At 53.4% G+C, this 24,334-nt stretch overlaps 1 protein-coding gene across 1 annotated transcript in view; it reads left to right on the top strand.

Annotated features, from left to right (window-relative positions):
- Positions 1-24,334, top strand: part of SLIT1 (slit guidance ligand 1) — a gene marked incomplete at its 3' end in the record, with an annotated part of 170,247 nt that overhangs the window by 93,244 nt on the left and 52,669 nt on the right. The window contains exons 5-8 of the mRNA XM_079712349.1: positions 20,088-20,159; positions 21,599-21,670; positions 22,284-22,355; positions 22,875-23,038. Of these exons, the coding sequence (XP_079568475.1) occupies positions 20,088-20,159; positions 21,599-21,670; positions 22,284-22,355; positions 22,875-23,038 (380 nt within the window). The remainder of the gene's footprint in view (positions 1-20,087; positions 20,160-21,598; positions 21,671-22,283; positions 22,356-22,874; positions 23,039-24,334) is intronic.

The following is a 24,334-nucleotide window of genomic DNA, read 5'->3' as shown; positions in this document are numbered from 1 at the left end:
ACTCAGATGACCTGTGAGACCTGCAGGGGCTTTGTCATCAGTCCGAAATTCTGCCTCCACACCTGCTGGCCCCGTGCATCCAGCTAGTTCACGGGCTTCTCTTAGCCCCAGTGGTCTCATCTGCAAGACGGAGATAAAACGACTGCCAAAGCATGATTGTAAAAAAGTTAGAAATCGGACTGTCATACAAATATAAGGTGATTGTGTTTATTTAACTCATTAATGAGAGAACCAGCAGGATAGTAAAGTTGTTCCAAGGAGAATTTGAGGCGCTGAGAGCTTATAATCAATCAAAGAGAACGTTGAAGTAAAATTAAAAAGTTAGATATAAAGCTAGCTAATGCCCTACAGGCAATAACTAACCCTTGAAGTTATCTTTTCTACCAGACAGCAATAATTTGCTACTGTAAAACACACAAGTTTACAAGTTCACAGGTAGCTTCACAGTGTATAGGCCCTAATCAGTAGTAGTGCCACAAACCAAGGTAAATTTTCTAAGGAACCTGGCCAACTTCATGGAGAGACATCAGGAGAGGCTCCCTTCCAGGTAGAAGATGATAGAAATGATGCAGGGAATGTGTCTGAACAGGTCTACAGTGATGGGTTTTCTGATGCAGCTGCAAAGTTAATGTTAAGTAGAAAAAAAATCAAAATAAATTGTGCTTTGAATCTATTGTGCTTGCCCTCTGCAGGAGACAGAGTCTGAGTTCTGGGGCTTGGTGACAGAATTATATCAAACCAGAGTGACCTTTTGGTAGGAACGAAATTTGGTAGGACAAATAGGTATTTTCTCAACTTAGATGAATGATCTCAAACACATTATAAAGGTTTTCTGCCTCTAGCCCCACCTCTGAGATTGAATGACCCTCCTCCTCTCACAGTGGGGAGTTTCCATCTGTGAAGTAGGTGGATGTCCTAGGATTGGAGCAGGATATGTTCTGAACCAGAGGCCCCGTCAGAGGTCTTCTCCCATCCCCCAACACCAGAAGAGGGCGGCCTCAGCGGTCAAGGGCATGGGCTTTGGTGTCAGCCTGACCTGAGGGCCTAACTCTGCTCTGTTACCATCTGGGTGGCCTCGGATTCCCAATTTAACCTCTTCTGTAAATGGCAACAGGGAAAGTACCAAGGCACAGAGTCTGGGAGATGTAAGTGCTCAATAAATAGTAGCTGCTGCTCCAGTCCCTCTTTGTACCCCTTTTATCCTGCAACAGCTGTTTGAGCCTCAGTTTCCTCATCATAAAAAATCTACCTCCCAGGTTGTCAGGAGGGCTCAGTGCTTGCTTTCACTGCCTCCGCCAGCTCCTCTGTAACTCAGTCACCTCCCAGCAGCCAGTTCTCTTAGAAAAATACTAATCAGACCTTGCCTAGCTCCTGTTTAACACCCTCTACCTCATGCAGAGTCCAGCCCACTCCCCGGCCACGCCCACGAAGCCCTCCTCGCTGGTCCCTGCCTACGTTCGTTCCCAGCCACGTCTCCTCCCTCCCGCTTGGCACGCTGGCCGTGCTGGCCTTCCTTCTGTTCCCTGACACTTCCCACCCCTTCCCACCTGACAGTCTTTCCCCTTCTGCTTCCTCTGCCTGGAATGCTCTTCCCCAGCACTCTGCATGGCTCCCTCCTTCTCACCATTGGGCTTCTCCTTGGACAGACAGGGCAGCCCCCGCCGACCACCCTGGCCACAGACGCCCCCTTCCTTCCCAGTCACTCTCCAGCGTGATGCCTTGTTCTGTTTCCTTCAAAGCACTCGTCCATCTCTGAAATCAGCTTGCAGGGTTTGGGGTTGTACTGCTTATTGTCTCTCTCTCCCCCACCAGAATGGAAACCCACGGAAGCATGGACCTCTTTTGTCTTGGTCGCTGTGGCCTGAGTCCCCAGCCCAGTGCCCAGCATCCACAGGGGCTGCCTGAACCTCAGCGGCAAGGATGATGCCAACTCACCCGGCACTCACCACGTGCCAGCAGGGGCTGATCAGAACGCTTGACACATACTCACTTGTCGAATCCTCACAGCAGCCTATGAGCTAGGTAGAATTATTTATTATTCTCACTCCACAGAAGAAGAAAGCGAGGCACAGAGGGGTTCGGTAGCAAGCTCAGAGTCACCCAGCTAGTAGGAGGCAGAGGCAGGATTCAAACCCACACGGTCTGGCTACAGAGTTTCTACTCTTAACTCACACGTAGAGTTTGTTGGATTTGCGGTGTGCATGAGAGAACGTGAACCATGCACCCTGCACACCACCATTCCCTGTGACCCTGTCCCTCCACGATGGCACCTGTGCCTACTATGTCTTGTCCCCCAGCCTACAGCCATCCAAGCTGAAGGTCCTTCTCACTCTAAAACCCTTGCCTTCCCAGCTACGAGTAAGGACAGCCCTTACCCCCACCCAAGATCTGATTCTACCAGGAAGGGGTTGCAGTGGCCAGAACTCCATTCTCACCTCTGCCTGGTGATTAGTCACATAGGACGTGTCCCCATGGGCAGGTCACCTGCAGGCTTCACACTCATCATCCAATCCTGATACCTCCAGCCATGGGCCAATTATCCTCTGGCCGCCAGCCTGCCTGAGAGAGGCCGGGGTGGCAGAGCCCAGTGCCCGAGAGGAGCCCCAGCAGCTCTCACGCTGAGCTCTTTTCATTTGCACCTTAGCTGGTTGTCAGGCATAGCCTGGACTCAGTGCCACCTCTCGCTGCTGTGAAAAGCCGTCCGTCTCCCGCCTCAGAGCCTCGTCCCCAATCATGGGGGTCTTGGCCTCTCTCTTTCTTTGTCTTTTTCTCTCATCCAGCTTCTCTCTTCTTCATGCTCTTCTTGCCCATTTCTCTCTATTGAACTCTCGTCTCCATCCCTCTGTCTCTGGTTCCCTTGCTTTTCCACAGATGGCTTTGCCATGTAACCTGAGCCTGGGAGTTGGCTGCTGCCTTCCCAGGACCACAGCCCATTGCTTTCCTGCACTTTCTCCCTCCAGAGTACAGCCCAAGACGCGCTGGCAGGCTGGGAGCCTGTGGGATTCCAGTTTCTAGTCTGGCCTCTTCTGCTCATCTGATAAATAAACTTGGTCCAGCCTTTCCCTCCCTTGGTCTCTGGACCCTTCTTAGGGCCATCCATGAGGATGAGGGGAGTGCATTTGTGCAGGGACATTAAACCAGAGCCACCTCAAAGGTGTGAGATGTGGTGCTTCCTTCCTTTCGTGGAGGTGGTCACCTTTGGGTGCTCCCACCCCCAGCATTGCCCCCAGCACCTGCTCCTGGCTTCTAAGGTTCCCTCTTCCTCTCTCCCCTTTTCTTCTTTCTTCTTCCAACCCCAGAATGATGATGGACAGCCCAGCATCAGTAAGAGATAGAAAGTTGGGCACATACACACAGATAAATACGCAGGTATCTTTGCTCAGCCATCTGACTTAAGTAGCGAACTTTCATCCAGGCTATAAATAGCTCTTTTTCTGAATAGTAACTTTGGCTGAATAGAAAAGGCTAATTTTAGGGTGACCAGGAAGGTCCTCTCTGCTCAAAGTGTCTCCTTTACGTTCCTTAAACTAATAGGATGTTACCACTGATGAAGGCTGAGTCAGGAATCCTTTTTTTTTTTTTTAATGTGTTTATTTTAGGCTGCATTGGATCTTTGTTGCTGTGCGCAGGTTTCCTCTAGTTGTGGCGAGCGGGGGCTACTCTTCATTGAGGTGCGTGGGCCTCTTATGGTGGTGGCTTCTCTTGTTGCGGAGCATGGGCTCTAGGTGTGCGGGCTTCAGTAGTTGTGGCTCGCAAGCTCTAGAGCGCAGGCTCAGTAGTTGTGACCCACAGGCTTAGTTGTTCCGCGGCATGTGGGATCTTCCGGGACCAGGGCTTGAACACGTGTCCCCTGCATTGGCAGGCGGATTCTTAACCACTGCACCACCAGGGAAGCCCAGGAATCCTCTTTTTAAAATGCACGTGCTTTGTGGAAGTTGGGGCTGTCAGTCATTTACCACCTAGTATGAACTACTCTTCCAGGCTCACTTTCCTCAGCATTGATTAGCACGAGTCATCCAGTGGGATTGGAAATACTGAAAGAGAAAGGATTGGAGAAGGATGTAGCACTGTAAGGGGGTCCCAGGTGGGGGAGGGCAAGGTGAGGGGCCTGAGGGGCGGCCACATGTGTAGAAAGGATTCTCCATCTTGGCCGCACCTAAGAATCTCCTAGGGAGCTTTGAAAAATCCCAACGCCCAGGCTCTGCCCCCAACTAATGAAATCAGAATCTCTGGGGTGGGGCCCAGGCATCAGTATTTTTTAAACCTCCCCAGGTGGTTCCAGTGTGCAGCCAAGTTTGAGAACCACTGCTCTATCCAGTGCTTTGCAACTTGAACGTGCAAACAAATCACCTTATTAAATGTAGGATCTTTTCCCGCAGGTAGGGGTTGGGGCCTGAGATTCTGTATTTCTATCAGTGCCCATCCTGCACCTCTTCTGATCACACTTTGAAAAGCAAGGCTCTAGTTTCCCCTGTTCTTTCTCCAAACTGGCTTTGTTCTCAAACAATGAAAGATGAAAAATGGGAAATATTGGCCAGGTTGACTAACACACACCCCGCCACCCCAGTGCAGAGCTCTGGTAATCCTGAGTTGGAGCACAAGGTTAGACCCAAGGCCTTGGGCTCCCCAAGCTGGAATCAGACCTGGAATGTCACCCCCTTCTGGCTGGACCCTTGGTGCAGGAGGTGAAAGCAGTAAACAGTAAACTCAGGCAGGCGTGCGGGGAGCGAGGGGCGTGCCTTTGTGTGCCTGCTCTGTCGTGGTGTGGCTGTAGATATGGCCCACATGCTAGCCTGTCCTCTTGCGTTAGTGAGCTTTCTTTCCTCCAGCAGGCAGCCAGAGGGCAGATGTATCCTTCTCGACATCTGTGCTGTCATTATTATTATCAGGACGTGAGAGAGTCGCAGACATGCAATGTGACAGTTGCAGTGATGCAAACAGCGGAGGGTGTTACGAGACACGGAGGACTGAGTAGAGGGTGGCGGAGGGCAGAGCAGAGAGGTGGGCCGGGAGCAGAGTGGGGCTGGACAGGCTGTTTAGCTTTTCTCCCTGGGGGCTGTGGCCCTTCCCGCCGGAAACTGTCACAGACTCTGTGTGGATCCAGTTCAGAGCCTTTGCCCTTTGCTGGACAGCAGGCCCCTCAAAGGAACAACAGCCATGTGTGGGATCACAGCGGGGGGTCTCATGCCCTTATCCTGTCAGTCCTGGAGGGGACCTGTTTTTAATGTCAAACCACCGTAGACCTCCTTCCAAATGCTAATTTGACCTTTTGAATAGCCCAAATCATCATCAGATATTTACTGAATCCCACCTCTTTTCTAGACATGGCCCTTGCCTCATGGAATGCATAATTTAATTGAGGAGATAAACATTAACTAAATCATACCATGAATAATCAATTGATTAAAACTCTAGTAAGTGCTAAGAAGAAAAAAGCATGGGTGCAGTTATGAGGTACCCATATGAGGTTCCCATGATGACTGAGAAAACACATCATGTCTTTGAAGAGGACCTCATGAATCCAGTAGTGCTTTTAATTGAATCTGTATCTTATTTATCACAACCCATGTGAGAAGAGTAAGAAGAGCAATAACAATAGCTCCCATTTATTGGTTTTAAGCTGCGAACCCACCTACCAAATCCTCATGGCACTTCTCTGAGATAAGGACTCTCACTGTCCCCATTTTGACATGGAAAATAAGGCTCAGAGAGGTGGAGCCCAAGGTCCTACCAAACTCTCATTCAGTCTGCAGATGACGCTAGCGGTGCGTGAGGATGCCCAGATGTTGCAACAACCGCATGGTCCTTGAAGCTCTGTAGCTCCACAGGTGGGGACTCCTGGTCTGGCTGTGAAGGAGATGAGGCAGAACAGCAGGGTACCTGACTGCACCAACCATTCCCTGGGGGAGGGCAGGGCTGCTGGAGCTGGCTGCCTAGAAGTTGGAGGTGTTTGCATCCCTCCTAGAGGATCGGGAATTGGGCGAACTGGGATGCTGAGATGAAAGTTCCTGAGCCCAAACATCAGTTTTTGGTGTTCACATTGGTGGTCAGAGCCACCCCCGCCCCCCGCCAGCCCTCTGTCTGTCTCTCCGGAAGCTGGTCACCGCCACCACACCAGGAGGTCTGGGTGCCCTCTGTGTTCCAGGTTTTGCAGAGTTAGCCTCATTTCTACACCTAGATGAAGACTGGGGACAGGAGCCCTGGTGATCATTGATTTTGCTGGGGGCTCTTGGGTGGTGCGCCACCCAAGGGTGCGCCAGAGACTCTGTGAGAAGCCGGTGGCTGGTGGCCTTGGATCCTCCCCTTCAGGTGGCAGGTGCCCCCCTGGACCAGAACCCCTTCATTCTCAGAGGCCCAGGGGATGCTGCCTGTCTGTACTGACTTGTGATTGAAGCCCCTCACCACAGGATTCCAAAGCTTGCCTCTTTGTCTTTCAAACCTACGGGGGTTTGAAAGAAGTGACAGTTTCTGAGATACTTGTAGGAATCCAGGTGCAAGGAGAAGTCCATGGGCAATGCACATCCCAGCAGGGGCTGGCATTCTGCTCTCCCCATGGCCTGGCTGCCCAGGGAAAACATGCTAACCTCCCACCATTTATGATGAGATGTATCTGAAATTTATTATACGATTATCGAAGTTCTAAAACAGAGGGTCCTGAGCATAGTTTAACCTTTTCTTGATGACTCGCTGTCAACATTATGAATGTTTGTTATCGTTCTCTGCTTTCTAGGCTTTCACCTCCTCCCTCCCAGTTCATCTATCAAATGTCACTGCTGACACATGTACGCTTCTAGACGCCTCCCCACCCTCCTGTCCATCGCTTTGATGGTTCTAATGTGCTGAGCCAGTGTAGCATAGTGGGTTAGCTTGTGGGCTCTGCAGTCAGACAGCCTGGGAAAGTTACGATACCTCAGTTATGCTACCTGGAAAACAGGTATGGTGAGAGGTTTTTTTTTTTAATAGACTTTATTTTTTAGAGCAGTTTTAGGTTCAGGGCAAAATTGAGTGGAAAGCAGGGACTGTTTCAATATACTCTCTGCCCACCCCCGCCCCATGCCGTAAGCTCTCCCACTGTCAACGTCCACACCAGAGAGGTGGGAGTATTTATCTCAGAAAGCTGTTTTAAGGATTAAATGAGATAATTCGTATAAAACATATGAAATACCTAGCACAGTGCCAGGCTCATAATAAATCCTTAATATATGTAGCTGTCATCATCAATAATAGGAACTGTGTGTTATACAAGAATCAGTGATGATCATTAAGGTCCTAAGGATTGAAATGAGCAGCTTTTGTGCAAGGATCTGACGTGGCCAGGCGATTTCTGAGCACTTCTCTGTGCTTTGCGCTATGTCAAGGCAGTGGGAGGTCTTAGTTCTGGAGAAATGGGGCAGTATCAAGCTTCAGCTCTGTCTAGAAGTAGCTTAGTGATGTGGATTGTGCTCAGGACATGCCTCTCCTGAGTCTAAGAATGGGTCCCTTGATGCTCATGATGGTGCTCTCCTGACCCTCCGTGTATATACTATGAGCCAGACTCTCTGTGGGCTTATAAAAAAAAAAAGCTGGTGATACAAGGTTTGGCGTGTGGGCCATCTGGGTAAGGTGGAAGGTGGCTAGAACCCAAGGTCTTTGGATTCTGGTCTTTAGCCTTGACCAGAAGAGCTGCTGAGAGGCTTCAGCACCACGGACAGCTCCGCGCCCAGCCCCTCCGCCTGGCTTTTCTGGGCTTTCTTGCTGCTGTTGCCACCTGCGGAACACACTCAGCCAACTAGACACCTTCCTTGCCGTGTAACATGACAAGGCTCTGTTTTTCTGCCTGTCTAGGAGGTAGTTAAGGGTCTTATACCCTTTGGGCATCCCTGTGAATGTATATGGAGGGGACGTGAGGGGCTGCAAATATTCTGGGGAGGCTGACCTCGTGCCATTCCAGTCCCCCAAGCTCCCCTTTTCTTCTGAGAAACTCCTAAGGCCAAGACTCAGACAGGGCCTGGACTGCTCTGAAGGGGATGGGGGGACAGTGGGCGAGGTCTTTGGTAAAAGAAATGGACCCCATTTTCCCCTTATGAGCCAGGGAAGAGAGGATTGGGAATGCCTCAGGGGCTCAGTGATACTCTGTTGGCCTCCTTGGTGGACCACTCCTGCCGTGGGCTTCAGTCAGACGTCTGTTCTGGCATTAGCTGCTGTGCCGCATCGGCCAGGGCCCCCAAGTTCTCCCTGGGGAAACTCAAACTAACAACTTGGTCACTTGTCCTGAGTGGAGCCCCCTCCCTGGGTGCAGCTTGGATTCTACTTACCCAGTCCTGTTGCCCCTGTGCCTGGGTCTTTCTCTTCCCAAACCACATTGAATCCTGCCCATACCACTCCCGGGTCCTTATGAGGGACAACCCAGAGTCTGCCCTCAGAGCTGGATGAACTTAACTGAGAAAAATGATACGAATGAAGGATGGTCTGCGTGCATGCATCCCTCAAAATATTCTAAAATCCACCCTGGCTCAAGGCAGGCCAGTGGAGAGCAGCGCATGGGGTGGGGTTGACTTGTCTGCAGAACGACTTCTCCTGAGCTCTGATCCCAGGCCATTAGCCTGGACTGGCAGTGTATAAGTAATTGCCCTGTGAAACACACTGCTGTGTTAGAAGCAGACCAATTTACCAAATGTCATTTTGCTAAAAGCCAATTTGCCAAAAGTCAATTCACTGAATGGCCAGTTTGTCAAATGACCAATTCATCAAATTGACTTACTTTTTTTTTCTTGCGGTACGCGGGCCTCTCACTGTTGTGGCCTCTCCCGTTGCGGAGCACAGCCTCTGGACGTGCAGGCTCAGCGGCCATGGCTCACGGGTCTAGCCGCTCTGCGGCATGTGGGATCTTCCTGGACCGGGGCACGAACCCGTGTCCCCTGCATCGGCAGGCGGACTCTCAACCACTGCGCCACCAGGGAAGCCCAACTTAACTTTTTTTAACTACTTTGTGTGAGTCGACTGGTTTGCGTTTCACCTTTATGATAGTATTTTCAGGACTGGTCCATTTGTCTCTGGCCCCGCTCCTGGTGTTTGAACCACGGTGAGCCCAGCCCCAGTCTCTCCCTGTGACCGCAAGGAGCTGGGGCAGGGAAACCCAACAGCCCCTAAAAGGCCTTTGTGAAGACAAATGGGAAACAACCCAACTGAAACCAAATTGGTAAAGGAAACAAAAGAAATTTAGCAAATGGGCCCTTTGGAGAACTGGCTGATCTGTGACTCGGCTTCTGGGGAACTGACTCAGAAGGAGGCAACCTAATATCCTTGAGCCTCCTTTGGGGATGCTGGTAAATGTCCTGCTTTTCTGTTCTGCTGCTGCCTCTTTATGGGACCCGTATGAAGCCTCCATGCTTGGTTTTATTTATTTATTTATTTTAAAAGTTTATTTATTTATTTATTGGCTGCATTTGCTCTTTGTTGCTGAGCGAGGGCTTTCTCTAGTTGCAACGAGCAGGGGCTACTCTTGGTTGAGGTGAACGAACTTCTCATTGCAGTGGCTTCTCTTGTTGCGGAGCACGGGCTCTAGGTGTGCAGGCTCAGTAGTTGTGGCGCACGGGCTTAGCTGCTCCGCGGCATGTGGGATCCTCCTGGACCAGGGCTCAAACCCGTGTCCCCTACATTGGCAGGTGGATTCTTAACCACTGCGCCACTAGGGAAGTCCTCTATGCTCGGTTTTAGAACCAGGAAAGGCCATGCCTCTCCCCCAAGCTTGTTTTCATCTGTGGACTTGGTGAATTGTATGCACAACAGTCTCCACATCCTCCTAGGCTGGGAGAAGCCCAGGCCCATATGTAGCAGATGCAAAGGCTTTTGTAGGGTGTACTTCTCCCTCTTGTTTGATATGTCTACTCATTTTTGTCTTCTTTTTTTTTTTTAACTCTTCCTCTGGTTCCTGTTATCTTACTCCATTTTATAATGTATCCCTAAAACTGCCTTAATTCCTTCCTGAAACAAGGCAAAGAAGGAATCCAGACCAGCTCTGAAGGCTCTTCTGTTGGCCCAGGCCCCAGGCCTGCCTGGCGGGGCCCCAAGGTCATCGCTCCTCCAACGTCAGCATCTCAGCCCATCCCACTGGACCCTGAGGTCTCATCCTGGAGCAAGGCACTGTACCTGCTCTTCAGGGAGATGTGTAAGCAGACATGAACTGCTGCAACGGAGACAGATGCTGTCCTACCCTGGGATACAGCATCTCACCCGGCACAGTCAAAATGCTCACGTGCCCACAGGGCCTGCTTTCCCACCTCCTTGTCTGTTTGATGTTGATTCCCAGTCCTTCATCACTTTGGGGTGGGCACTGTTTCTGCCATGCTGCCCTCTGTGCAGTGTCCTCTCAGCCTGGGGATTTCCCCACCACTTAGAATTGTGAGCCCCAATTCTTTGGGTGTTGGTCACCTCAAAGATTTTTTCCACCTTTGTCTCCTCTGGGGAGGATCAGGGAGGCAGGACATTAGCATTTGTTGAATGCCTTCAAAGCACCACGCACTGGAATCAGTGGTTTATATGTTGTTTTTAAAAACTTTTCATTGAAGTATAACATATATTCAGGAAAGTGCAAATTTCTGTACATGTGTTATGTATTTTCATATATATAACTCGCTGAATTTTCACAAAGTGAACACACCCATATAACCAGCAAGAGATCAAGAATGAAAACATCACGAGCACCCAGAAGCCTCTTGTACCTCCTTCCAGTCATTAATCCCCTCACACCAGTAACCACGATCCTGATTCCTAACAGCATAGATTCGTTTTGCCTATTTTTGTGCTTTATTTAAATGGCACATGTAGTATCTAATCCTCACTATATAACCCAGCAAGAGGGAGCTGTGGTGAACTCTCCTTTACACGTGAGCAACCAGATTCAGAGAGATTGAGTAACTTCCCAAGGTCACACAGGCAGTACATGGTGGAGCTTGGAATCAAACCCAGGGTTGTTTGGCTCCAGAGCTCATGTTCTTTCCTCTATATCTTGATTCTTTCTCCTGCTGAACCCCCCTGCCCCTTCCCCACTGTGTGCCTGGGCTGGGAATCTCTGAAGTTATTGGTCCTAACAACTCAAATGTGTCTGGGACAAGAGCCTTGTCTCCCCCAGTGCATCCCTGCTCAGGACTCAGCAGAATGCCTGGGGCTTCTTGGGGGCTCAGTGCATGGTGGTTGATTACAGGGAAGGCCTTGCCCGGCACTCAAATTAAGAGGGGCTTGCATTCCCCCACCTCCTTCATTTGCCCGATTGCCGTTATTGTGTTCTTGCCATGGTGGCTGGGACCTGTGCCTTCTGGTTTGTTTCCTGTTTGTCCTTGAGCCACTCACTCCTGAATGGGACTCCAGCCTCTGAGCAGCTTTTCTTGGCAGGGCTCTGTGGTTGCTTTGTGGGGTGCGTGCATCTCCTCTGATATCTCTATTGTGGGAATTGATTGCAGTGATGCTCGGTAGCTGCATGAAAAACAGCCCAATTCACGGAAATGTTACCCAGGCTGGTTTTATGGCGCCATGATCCAGGGCTTCTTAATGTCTCTTCCTAATGAGGTTTCTGCAACATTAACTCCGTGGGTCTAGAGGGAGGGGGGCTGGCCACAGGAGGGTGTGTGGCTTTGGGGTGGTGTGGTGGACAGGAGAGGAAGGGCATCTCTCCTGCTGACGGTGCCTGGCGTGCACTGGTAGCTTGGAGCAACCCATTTTTCCTGCAAAGCTCCAACCCCACCATCTATGGTGTGAGCCTCCAAAATTACCTACGGAGTTTGGACATCAGGAGTTCCTTGGGAAAATATTGGGTGTTTAACACTTTTTAAAATCGCAAGGCCTCACAGAGCATGCGTGAGCTTTAATTCCATGAATGTCGTAACCACCTTAGGAGGAGAGGGGTGGAGAAGGAGAGGGGTCAGAGCTGGACCACCCAGCAATTAGTAGGGGTGGTTTGAAGCCTTGGCGGCAACACGATTGCCACCTACTGTGTGCCAGACAGTCTTCGGGATACATTCACGTACCTTTGTCTGTTTGCCCATCATAAACTTGTTACAGATGAGGAAACTGAGGTGCAAAGAGGCAGCCAGTTGATTCTGAGCTTGCTTTTGAACCCAGGTCGCCTGACTCCCCTCCCAGACCAGCTACTGCCCAGCCAGTACCTCACCCTCCCCTCACTGAGGCTCCTTTGGGGACACAGGCTTATCTGATGGCCCCCGCCATTTATCCTAGCTGGCCTGACTCTGGCCCTCGGGAGGAGAGGAGAGGGAATCGGGAAGCACAAGGATTAGCAAGGGGAACTGGCTACTTAGTGCAGCCTTAGGAGAAGACAGAGGCAGCTGCCAGGTGGGGTGCGGGTGTCTTTCCTCTGTTTTGACAACAGCAGGGGAGCGGGGCCCAAGATCAAAGGAAACTAGGCTGTGGATGGTGGGACCAGTTCCGCCTTCACCCCACCACCAGCCTGTCCTTTGACACTACTCCCTGGTCTCTTCTGCACTCTCCCCCTGCCCCCGACCCAAACTTGACTTCTGGAGTTGATGAAACAAACTCATCCACACTGAGAATCAGCCCCTGATAAGCTTTCAGTTTGCTCTCCTGGGAGCACCTGAGATTTATGAATGACAAAGTCCCAGTCGTTACCTTGAGGTTGGAGCCCAGGCACAAAGGGTTCAGGTCCTTATCACCAAATGTCTCTCAGGAACCCGCCTTGAAGGTCACTTGGAGACAGGTGCACGCACATGCCACATACCCACGGAGGGTAGATCTGGGGCCCCTGAATATTGTCCGTGGGCTGGGGAGCCTGGGCGGGGAGGGGTAATTGCAGAACTAATTTCCCTCCTGGGTGGGAAGGGTAGGATTTGAGGGGAGGCTTGAAGGATAGGCAGAGACAAAGGAGGGATGGTCCTGCCAGATCCCAGGAGCACCTTAGATGCGGGTGTGCACCTGGCATCCCAGCCCTGGGGTGCATCCTGCAGCAGGGACCTGGGGTACAGAGCAGCCCCCTGGGGCTCTGTCTCCCAGCCCCTGGCTGGGGCCCTGAGCTGGAGCAGTGGTTCCTGTTGGCATGGAGGAGCTGAGTGCCTCTCAGGCAGCGTCCCCCTGCCTCAACCCCAGCAGGAATGTACGGAGGGCGGTGGTACTAATGTCGTGGCTGTCACTGCCCTGCCTCTGGTGAGCACCTCCTCTCTTCCCCATGAAGGTGGACAGTGGCATGCCGCAGGTGACGTCAGAGGCTGCTCTTCCCTCTCTCCACCCAGTGCGGGTATCTGTGTCCAAGTCTCCTCTCATCCCACCCCCTAAGGAGTGGGAGTTGTCTCCTCTGCCCCTGGCTTTGAAAAGCTGGCGGGTACAGGGGCTACAACCCCTTTGCTTTAGCCCTAGCTGGGGACAGGAAGAGTTTTAAGCTTCCCTCTGTCAGATGCAACACTTTTCTTTTTTAAAAATTATTTATTTATTTATTTTACTGCGTGCGGGCTTTTCTCTAGTTGTGGTGCGTGGGCTTTTCATTGCGGTGGCTTCTCTTGTTGCGGAGCACGGGCTCTAGGCGCGCAGGCTTCAGTAGTCGTGGCACATGCACTCAGTAGTTGTGGCTCGTGGGCTCTAGAGCGCAGGCTCAGTAGTTGTGGCGCACGGACTTAGTTGCTCCACGGCACGTGGGATCTTCCCGGACCAGGGCTCGAACCCGTGTCCCCTGCATTGGCAGGTGGTTTCTTGACCACTGCGCCACCAGGGAAGTCCCAGCACTTTTCAAACTTTAATATGCATATGAATCACCTGGGGGGATCTTACTAAAATGCAGATTCTGATTTAGTAGGTGGGGCTAGAAAGTTCATATTTCTAAAACTCCCAGGTGGCTCTGCTGCTGCTGGTTCAGGTGCCAGAGACGTGGGTGCTGAGTCACCAGCTGAGGGTCCTTGGGCGGCACTTCGCAGCCGCAGCAGCATGAGGGAGGCTGCCCGGAGCTGGGCCCACCCGTGTGTGATTTAATCCTCCCGACCTCACTGGGAGGTAGTGCTGTTGGAAGGGGAGACCCAGGGGCTGGGAACTAACCGCCGGTCGTGCCCGAGATCACACAGCGGGCTGGTGGCAGAGCCAGCCTCCAGCCTCATCCCCCTGATTCCAAGACCTGGATTTTTCAACCCTGACCCTCCCTGGCCCCCCAGCCCTGAGGCCCATGAAGACAATTAGCAGTGGCAGCTGACTCTGCCAATCCCGGCCAAGAGCACCACACACAGCCTCAGTTAAGCCCCATGACCCCACGATCATTCCCACTTTACTGAGGAGGAGACTGAGGCTCAAGGCGTTAGGAAACTGCCATGAGGTCCCTCGGTGGGGAGGTACGTGGCCGGCTTCGAGGCCCAAGGCCCAAGTCCTTAATCCGCTAAGGGAGCCCTGGGGGAGGTGTCCTGGAATAGTCGGGCTGCCCTGGTTTCCTCCAGCCCCATTCTGGGCGAGCACAGGGTAACCAGCGGGCGAGGGAACAGGCCATGTTGCCCAGAGCCTCCGTGTGGCTTGAAAGGCAGACAGATCAGGCCCCCAGCTCCGCATTGGGGCCGGCAGGGAGGGGCAGGAGCCCGTGCTGAGTCTGGCTCTGGCTGGTGCCCAGCATCCCTGGCTGGACACGCCCCCTGTGCTGATTCCCTCAGGCCGGTCTGCCAGCAGGACCCAATCTGGTTAGAGCGTGAAGGGGGATTAGCAGAGAGAACATGGGGTCCCGACCTCGGCTTTCTAGCCCCTGCCTCTCCCAGCCCTGGCAGAGGCTGGAGGGATGGGCAGTGTGCAGGAGGAGGGGCGGTGCCCAAGCCAGGCTGCGGGCTTGCTACCCCCTTCTCTTCAGGGAAGGGGGACCCAGCTGGGGTCATTGGGGGTGTCCCAGACCCCGGGGGTGGAGGTACTGGCAGCAGCTCACGTCTCAGGGCCCTTGATCTTGGGTGGTGGGATTCAGGCAGGGGGATCTTTGCCTGCAGCACCCTTACCTCAAGTCCCCCGGGTGGACCCCAGGGGCTCCAGCTCCCTGTCCTCCTGTGGGTCCTGGGAGAGTCACTTACCTTCCTCAGAGGCTCCCCCACCTCTCTGCTCGTGCTGCTGGGACCACCTCAGAGCCATGGAGGGTGATTATTGTAGTTCCGTAAGGATGGGTGAGAGGAAGGGCAGGGTTGATTATAACACCGGTGGCAACAAGTGCTTCTCCCCCCAGCCCCCGTCAGAGCCCTCACTCGTTGGGTGAGTGTTAGGCAGAGCAAGTACAACCATACCCAGCGCACGGGGAAGAGGTCTGGCCTCACGAAGTTCACACAGAACCAGCCATCCTGCCCCAAGCCCCGGATTCTCCCTCTCAGTCACATGGCCTGTCCTAACTCCTTGCTTTAATCCGCAAAATGCAGAGGGATTGGAGCAAGAGAATCATGGGAGGATCCACTTTAGTTCAGTTCAGCTAAAAATCACTGAGCCTCTGCAACGCACCAGGTGTCCAGGGACTGCCTGGAAGCAGAGATGGATGTTAACCAAAAATCAGTATTTTATTACATCCAGTAAACAAATATTTCATTATAAACCTGGATTAGTGCTGAGAAGAGAAAGCGTCGGGACCCTGGGAGCCTGCAGCAGAGGGAGCTGTCAGAGGAGGTGTCTGTAGACTGAGATGTGAAGGATGAATAGGAGTTACCATTCCTCCTCAAGAGTGGAGGAAGGATAGTCTCGGCAGAGGGAACGGAAGTGCAGAGGTCCTGTGGCAGGAGGGATTCGAGGCAATGAAGGAACGGCAGCACATGTGGTGTCATGGGCAGGGGTGAGAGCACCCAGTGCCTATCACATCAGAGCCTGCAAGGTAGGTACCACTTCTCACCCCCATTTTGCAGATGAGAGAACTGAGGCCAGAGAGATTAGTGACTCACCCAAGACCACATGATTTAAGTGGGTGAGACAGGGCTTGTTGAACCCAAGTCTCCAGGGTGACACTCAGCTGTGGGCATTCTCCTCTATGCCCTGGCCTCTCAGTGTGTACTTCCTGGACCAGCAGCCTCTGTATCCCCTGGGAGCGTGTCAGAAACCTAGGACCTTATCCTTTCCCGTAGAATCTGTCCCCAGCCGGTCCCTTGTCTGGTTGCTGCATCCTTGCTCTTGAATCTGCTTCTCGCTGGCCTGCCTGAGGCGTCCTTCTGAGCTGCTGTCCGCCCTGTGGCTCTGTGCCCTGTGCTTCCCCCTGGCCAGGATCGGGCCACCAGCTGCTCCGGGTTTTGGTTTGTCCTTCCAGCTCCAGAGCCCTCCCTCTTCCAGGATGGCCTCTCTCAGTGTATCTCATTCTGCCCTGACACACCCTAGGCCACGCACCTCACTTCAGGGTCTCTGACAAGGTCACCGAGGGAGAAGAATAGGGCAACATCGATCAAGTTTCAGGGAGAAAAAGGAGGCTCAGGGCCTGGGAAAATATGATGAGAAAAGTTGTAGGTGGTACATTTGAAGTTTGCATGCCAACCTGGTGAAAATGGATACGAGAAACTTTATTTCAAAGAGGTTTGGGAAAGACAAGACAGTTGTTGACCAGGTAGGGGATCAACGGGGCAAAAAAAAGAATAGCTTTGTTTGGGTTTGCCAAATGGCTGAGCAAGCATCCAAGTCCGGGGAAGGCTTCTGGCGCCCCCTAGCGAGATAACTGGAGGCAACAGTCAGAATCTTAGCAAAGGGATAGGCGGACTGTGCTTAATTAAGGCTGGGCAAAAGCCCGCATTTCTTTCTTTTTTTTTTACTTAAGAGTTTTATTTATTTTTTTAAAAAAGATTTTTTAAAATGTGGACCATTTTAAAAGTCTTTATTGAATTTGTTACAATACTGTTTCTGTTTTCTGTTTTGGTTTTTTGGCCCCGAGTCATGTGGGAACTTAGCCCCCCACCGACCAGGGATCGAACCTGCACCCTCTGCATTTGAAGGCAAAGTCTTAACCATTGGACCACCAAAGAAGTCCCCAGCATTTCTTAAATATTTCCAAATGGAGGTACTAGAACAGAAGCATAAATATTTACATGAGCTCTCTTAATCTTCAAAGCCCTACGTGGCAGATATTTTAATCCCCATATTACAAATAGGGAAATTGAAGCTCTCAGGCGTGTAACTTCTGCTGTAAATGGCAGAAGCAGGAACTGAACCTAGATCCTTCCGTTGCAGAGTTCGGGCTCTCTCCACCACCCTCTCTGCTGTCAGCACTCTGCATTTTCCTCCGCCTTCCAAGGCTCACCTGTTTCCCTCTGGTCTAGAGGCTGGCCTCTTTAAGGTCTCAAATTCAGTTTCCTTTACTCATTTTAACAGTGTGAGCACCGGCTCACTACTGTGGCCTGGCCCTGGTGGATCCACACCCACCCCTGGACCCTCACCTCAATAATTGGCACTTGGTGTCCACTGGGGGCAGTGTCTTTTCTCTATAAGCTTTGGTGCCCCAGAGCCGTGTCTAAAAGGCCATCAGATCACACCCCTCTCTGGTCTAACCTGCCGCCTTCTCTGGAGTGCGAGGCTTCCTCCTGCCAACACTCTCTTCCCAGCACCTCCTGCTCTCAGCTACTCCTGGATCATGCCAGGCTCGATGCGTCCTGCCTTTGACAGACCGTTCCTGCCCCTTCCTTCCCCGCTTAGCTCCCGGTGTGCATCCTTATAGAATTGCTCTGCCTGAATCATACTTTGATGTGATGTTATTATAAGAAACAGACACTTGGAACCCATTGATTATAAGGATCTAGCGTTATTGATTGGGATACACAGTCATTTTTTATAAAGACCCCTGGAGAAATTCTTGTCTCATTTTAGTGCCCAAAACATCTCTACTCCCGAGAAACTGGTTCTTTTGAATTTATACATCTATCGGGGATGCAGTTAACTGACCAGGTTTCCCTTTTCACATCAGCTCTCAGAAAGCTTAGAACCTACCCCCTGTCCCGACCAGGCAGCTGTGTGGATCACGTGGTGCTGCGTGCTCGGTGTCCGATATTGATTTGTCTTTTCTTTGCCCTACTTTTTACTCCTGCTCTCTTGCTGTTTTATAAATCCCTGTAAGTCACCTTAAAGCCTTTCTGGAACAAGGTTGGCCTAAATCAATAAACTAGTCAATACAAGAGAGAAACCTTCCTTGCGGAATTGTAGTGAGGATTAAACGGAATAATGGTTGCAAGTTGTCAGCCCAGAGTTTCCTCCCAGGCTTGGCTGAAGGGCGAACTGCTAGCTAGGGCTGAGATGAGGGTGCTACCAGAGGTTCCCACTCCTGGGCACCCTCCATCTTTCTGAAACCTGGGAGGCCGGGGGGAGAGGGTGGAGAAGCTGCTGCCACATTAAGGGACAGGCACAGGCCTGTTATAGTGAAGCCAGACACAGCGGGAATGTAGTTTTGGAGGAGAGAGAGGAGAGGCTGTGTCACAGGCTTGAGACGCCTTCCTTCAAGGAGAGACGGAGCAGGGAACAGGGGGTGTGATGGTGACAGAGCCCTTTTGGACCACAGGTGCTTGGGGCCAATTAGGCAGCTGGGGGACAGGAGGGGTCGGGGTTTGGAGGGGAGGGAGCTCACAGAGGTTGGCTTACACTCTGTGCAGGGGCCAGGGTTTTGGGCGGTTTGTGGGGCAGGCCTTGCAAGGCTTGTATTCCCCCACTTTGCACACAAGGAAACTGGGGCTCAGGAGGGAAAGGCTGAGCCACAGATGCACAGCCCGGAGGTGGGGAACCGGGATTCGAACCTTCCTTTCTGAGGTCAGGGACCCATGCGCTCTGCTGCGATGCTTCTGTTTTCTTGTCTCAGCAGAAAAACCCAGGCAGAGGGGAGCGGTTCCCGCAGCTCAGGGGACAGTGCACTGAGTGGCCCTGAGAGCTGTGTTCTCAGGTTTGAGGTGAACTCTGAGGCCCGTGGGCTGAATGGTTGAAGGGATGGAGATGGTCAAAGCCCCATGGGCCTGACCCAGGAGGAGGGTCCGGGGTCTGCAGAAATGCCCGTCCCACGTGGGGACAGGCAGCCCCGGCCGTCTGAGGTCGCAGTTCCTCCCAGGGCTGCTGTGCAAGGGGAGGCTCTGGAACCTGACTGCCAGTTTCAGATTCTGGAGCCGCCACCCGCCAGTGTTCCCTCAAAAAAGCTGTGTAACTTCCCTGAGCCTCCCTCTCGTCCTTTGTGAAAGGGGGACGGCAGTAGTATTTGCCCCATGGTTAGTGCGAGGCTTAGGCGCGCTCACACTTGTGACGCGCTGGGCGGTGGTGCAGGCGTTGGGGGGCGGTTGTTATCAGCACGGTGGGAAGCAAAGGGGCATTTGTAAAAGTCCGCAATGAAGATTGAGAGAGGGAGGAGAGGCAGGTGGACGGGTGCCTGAGGCCCAATCCTGCTGGGGAGCAGAAGCTGAGTTGCTGAGTCCCTGCAACGCCTCCCCCCTCACTTCAGGACTTTAATAATGGGGAGATGATGGAGTCCTCCGAGGTCCCTGCCCTCCAAGCCCCAGGGCAGGGATGCAGCACGGCAGTCCCTAGGCCAGCACGCTCAGTGCCCCGTGTGGATCCAGGCTCAGTGGCAGCCCTGCCCCCTGCAGTCCCCGAGACCACGGGGTCTGGAGTCAGACCCGGCCTGGAGTTCACAACCTGGTGGGCCACCTACTGGCTGGGTTATCTGGGGTCCAGCTGTGCCTTCTTCTGAAGCCTCCATTCCTGATCAGTAAAACAGATCAGGAACGGTAGGTAGACTCACCACAGGTCTCAGGGCTGTGGACCCCATCGAGAAGCTCCTTCTTTGCTTGCTCCTTTGCAGCCCTGGACGATGCCTTGGGGGCTGAGCTGACCCCGGTGGGTCTGGTGGGCAGGCTTGGGGGCTGGCAGAGCTGATCCCTGCTGCCCCAGGCTGCACCCCCCAGCTGCAACCCCTCTGCCCAGAGAAGGGGAGGTGGCTGGGGACCGAGTTCCAGCTTATTTATTCACTCATTCATTCATTCGACAAATGTTTACCCAGTGATCTTTGCATGCCAAGCACTGTCCCAGGTGCTGGGATACAGCTGTGTCTGGTCTGGGCACTGTCTGGCCTGCTTGACCTCCCTGACTCATCAGGGCACTCTGGAGGAATCTTTTCTGACAGTGTTCTCCCTCTGGCTTTGTCCTCGCAGGGACCTGAGTGAGAACACCATCCAAGCCATCCCCAGAAAGGCTTTTCGTGGAGCCACAGACCTCAAAAATTTGTGAGTATGGGCCCGGGAGGGAGAGGGGCTTGGGGACTGTCGGACCACCCCTGTCAGCATCCTTATGGGTCTCCCCAAGCCCTGTGGTCCAGGCAGCCAAGGAGCTGGTCTGGGCTCTGAGATGGCTCGTGCCAGCATGGTCTTCTGGAACAGTCTGGGGCTGGAGGAAACAGGCATCCTTTGGGGGCCAGGTTGAAGGGAGTGTCATGAACTGTGGGGTGCTTGGGTGGTGTTCTTGTTCCATTGCAATGGACAGTCTCTGTGTCCTTGCCCTCCAGTGGGTGGGGAGAGCTGGGTCTGAATGTTTTCTTGCAGGTCCATATTGTATAAGCTGCTGCAAGTCATCTAACTTCACTGAGCCTCTATATATTGTTTTGCAAAATGGGGACATCATATTTATCTCACAAGCTTGCTCTAAGGTTTAAATGAGATATGGAAATAAATACACTTTGTTGAATGCTATTTTTTTTTATTTTTTATTTTATTTTATTTTTGGCTGTGTTGGGTCTTCGTTACTGCGCGCGGGCTTTTCTCTAGTTGCGGTGAGCAGGGGCTACTCTTCGTTGCGGTGTGCGGGCCTCTCGCTGCGGTGGCTTCTCTTGTTGCAGAACACAGGCTCTAGGCGCACAGGCTTCAGTAGTTGTGGCATGTGGGCTCAGTAGTTGTGGCGCACGGGCTCTAGAGCGCAGGCTCAGTAGTTGTGGCACACGGGCTTAGTTGCTCCGCAGCATGTGGGATCTTCCCAGACCGGGGCTTGAACCTGTGTCCCCTGCATTGACAGGCGGACTCTTAACCACTGTGCCACCAGGGAAGCCGAATGCTATTTAAATATAATGGTTTATTTCTATTACTCAAATTTATTCTGGTCCAGGCTTACACTCCACCCCACCCCAGGTCTGACTGCCATAGTGACGGCAAATGCCTGGCACGCTTGTCACTCCCTGACCCTCGTGCCTGTAGTAGACATTGGTAATTGATCACCGCATTCTTTCCCAAGGAGCCCAATCACAGCTTCAGTTTATTTTGGGAGCAGCAGTCCAGGTAGCCACTGTGAGTCGGTCTCACTTGGCACTCAGGCTGAAATCTGTTTGCCCGCTGTGGCTGCCATGGCTCCTGTGACAGACTCTGATTTTACAGCCAACAGCAAGCACCCTCCAGGTGGTCTTCAAAGTGGCGGCGGTGCCTGCTCCCCAGGAAATATGCAAGGTTGGGGAGAGGAGTATAATATAACTTATTTATACTTACTGTTTTAACTAAACATAAGAAAGAATTTAAGCTTTTATTAACATTTACTATTTGGATCAACACATATGTACTGGACAAATGATTGGGGTCAGGTCTTTTTTTTTTTAAACTAATGCAGTGGTTGATCAAAATGTCTGGACCTCCCCGCTGTAGGCAACGTGCCATCCTCTCTATAACCTTCCTTTGCTTCACAGACAGCTGGACAAGAACCAGATCAGCTGCATTGAGGAAGGAGCCTTCCGGGCTCTGCGGGGGCTGGAAGTGCTGTAAGTGAAACATAGGAAGGGAAACAGAGGCAGGAGAGCTGGCTATCACGGGCGCTGAGGCCCAGGCAGCTGGCGTTCGGGCTGGGAAGCCCCACAGGAGGCGGGAGGCCTGGGAGGTGGGTGCCAGGCCCAGGGCAGAGGCCTGCTCTCTGCTCTCCTAGTCTTGTCGCTAAGGACGGAAGGGCGTGTACTCCTGGGGTCATGCCTGTGGCAGTGTGACCCAGGCTTCAACTGCTCGTGATGAAGCCCAGGGCGAGTGGCTGTGTCTCTCTGGAGACACACAAGGCTGCAGTGCCTCGCCTTTCTCCCTCCGTCTGTCCAGACCCCACTCTTTCTTCCAGGCCAGCCCGAGCCTGCACCCATCCTCACCTCTGTGGCCCCCCCTCCCCTGTCCTACCAACCTGGGGGTCTGTGGTGCAGCTGCCTCTTCATCACTGTCCCAGCTCAGGGCTCTCCCTGAGGGTGGTTCTCTGGCGTAGCCCCCGGGTCCAGCCCAGGGCTGGTCACCTCGAGGGTGGACTGTGAGCCACAGTGTGAGGGAGAAGCTGTGCCCCTCCTTCCCACGCAGCTTACTGCTGGGCGATGCTCAGTGACTCTGGCTTCCCTCTTTCAGGACTCTGAACAACAACAGCATCACCACCATCCCCGTGTCCAGCTTCAACCACATGCCCAAGCTGCGGACCTTGTGAGTCAGCCCGGGGCGGCCGAGAGCACAGTGCCGAGCAGGGGAGGTGCCAGGGGCGGAGGGGAAGGAGCTCGGCCTCCTCTGCACCCCCGGAGGCCACCTCAGGGCGGGGGCTGAGTGGAGTTGGGGGACGGGGAGGTGAGCTACAACGGAAGGACGTCGAATGTCATTTATAGTTGATGTTTTCCTTGGACAACAAATGATTTGTTTTTGTGTTTGAAGATGAGTTAAGTGATTTGGGCAGTGGGTCTACGTGAGCTCAGTGAGATGCATCTTCACTGGGCACACTCCAGCCAAAGGGGTGCCCCCTCTCAGCCGCCGAGCCCGCCGGGAGGGAAGGGGCAGCTGCCGGGAAGTTTCCCGCTGCTGCAGATAATCCCCAAGTCGGGGCTGAGCCGCGCAGCTGACTGGGTGTAGGCCGGCCCCCTGCCCCGTGGGCGAAGAGGCTCCCACTGTGCGGCCAGGGGCTGGGGGCCCAGGTGGGTCGTGAGCCACCCCGTCTCCTCCCTCCCCCCGCAGCCGCCTGCACTCCAACCACCTGTTCTGCGACTGCCACCTGGCCTGGCTCTCCCAGTGGCTGAGGCAGCGGCCAACCATCGGGCTCTTCACCCAGTGCTCGGGCCCTGCCAGCCTGCGCGGCCTCAACGTGGCCGAGGTCCAGAAGAGTGAGTTCAGCTGCTCAGGTGGGTGCAGGCCCTTCAGGGGCTCTTGGCCGCCCTTTGCCCGCCCCACCTCCTGTTCCCTCCCACTAACCTCCAGTCAGCACGCGTTAACGTCTGGCCCTCCCGTGACCTCCCGTCCTCATCCGGGGGTGGGGTGAGGACATCTCCCCGTCTCCTGCCCTCGCCCGTGTTCCCTCCTGTCCCTACTCGTTGTGTCCTGTCCTCACTGCTCTCCTTCCCCATCCGTTGTCTCTCCCGTCACCTTTGTCTCCACGTCGCCTCTTGCCTCCCCTGCGTTCCCCCTCCCCTCCCCTACCCATCACTTCTCTCCTGTCCCATCCCTTCTACCCAGTGTCTCCCTTTTGCTTCGACCCAGTGCTCCCGCCCCTCCCACCCCTCGCTCCACCCACTCCTCGCCCCCTCCTATGACCCCCCCTCCCATCCCCCATTGCCTCACCCCTGCTATCTTGAAAAGTCATTAAATTGGGCCTTCTAGCCTTGGTTCGAAGTGAAATGGACTCCAGAGTCCGTACCTCCATCTTCCACCTGGGGTCCTGGGAGAGCCTCCTGCCTGGCCACCCTGCTTCCTTTCTGGCCCCTCCAGTCTCCATACTGCAGCTAGAAAGAACTAAAGAGAGCCACAGGTTTGGGCTGGTCACTGTTGCTTTGTCCTTACCTGGCCTTTCAGTGCTCCTAGGAGAGTCCAAACTGCCCTCCAGCTCTGCGAGGCTGGACGAGGTCATCTCGGCCTCCTCTGCCTGGTGGCTTCCTCACTGTTGTGTCTCAGTCGTGCCTGCCTCTGCCCCTCCCGGGAGCAGGTGCCTCCCACCCTGGCCTCCTGGCAGGCTGTTTCCCTGCTGGTTACATCCTCCCCGCCTTGCGGCTCCCTCCTCCTCCTCAACCTGCAGGGCCCAGGGGGCCTTTCCTGGCCCCGGAGGGAGTCCCACACAGACTGATTGCAAAGTCCATGAAAACATGGGTATGTGTGTTGTGTTCTCTGGCCATTTCTCAGTACTTTGCTCACACTTGACACAGAGAGAGAGATGCTCAAGGAATGTTTGCTGAGTGAATGACCGGCTCACAGATCCGCGACAGAGGATTAGGGGCTGCCCAGTCCTCCCGAGCCTGTGGGTCTGAGCCCGCCAGCCACACAGAGCTCGGCCTCCTCTCCTCAGGGTGAGGCTCTGGGGTGGGGGGCTGTCCCCTCCTCCTCAGCACCGGCAGCCCCCGAGACTGCGTTCGAACACCGCCGTGCTCAGGGCTGCGGTGTGTGTGAGACGTGATTCTGCGGCTCCACTGCTAGGTATGTGCACATGT

This window comes from Hyperoodon ampullatus (assembly GCF_949752795.1).
Source record: "Hyperoodon ampullatus genome assembly, chromosome: 1".
In the NCBI taxonomy this organism is placed as follows: Eukaryota; Metazoa; Chordata; class Mammalia; order Artiodactyla; family Ziphiidae; genus Hyperoodon; species Hyperoodon ampullatus.
The sequence above is the reverse complement of the archived record's forward strand: the minus strand, read 5'-3'. Positions and strand labels throughout refer to the sequence as shown.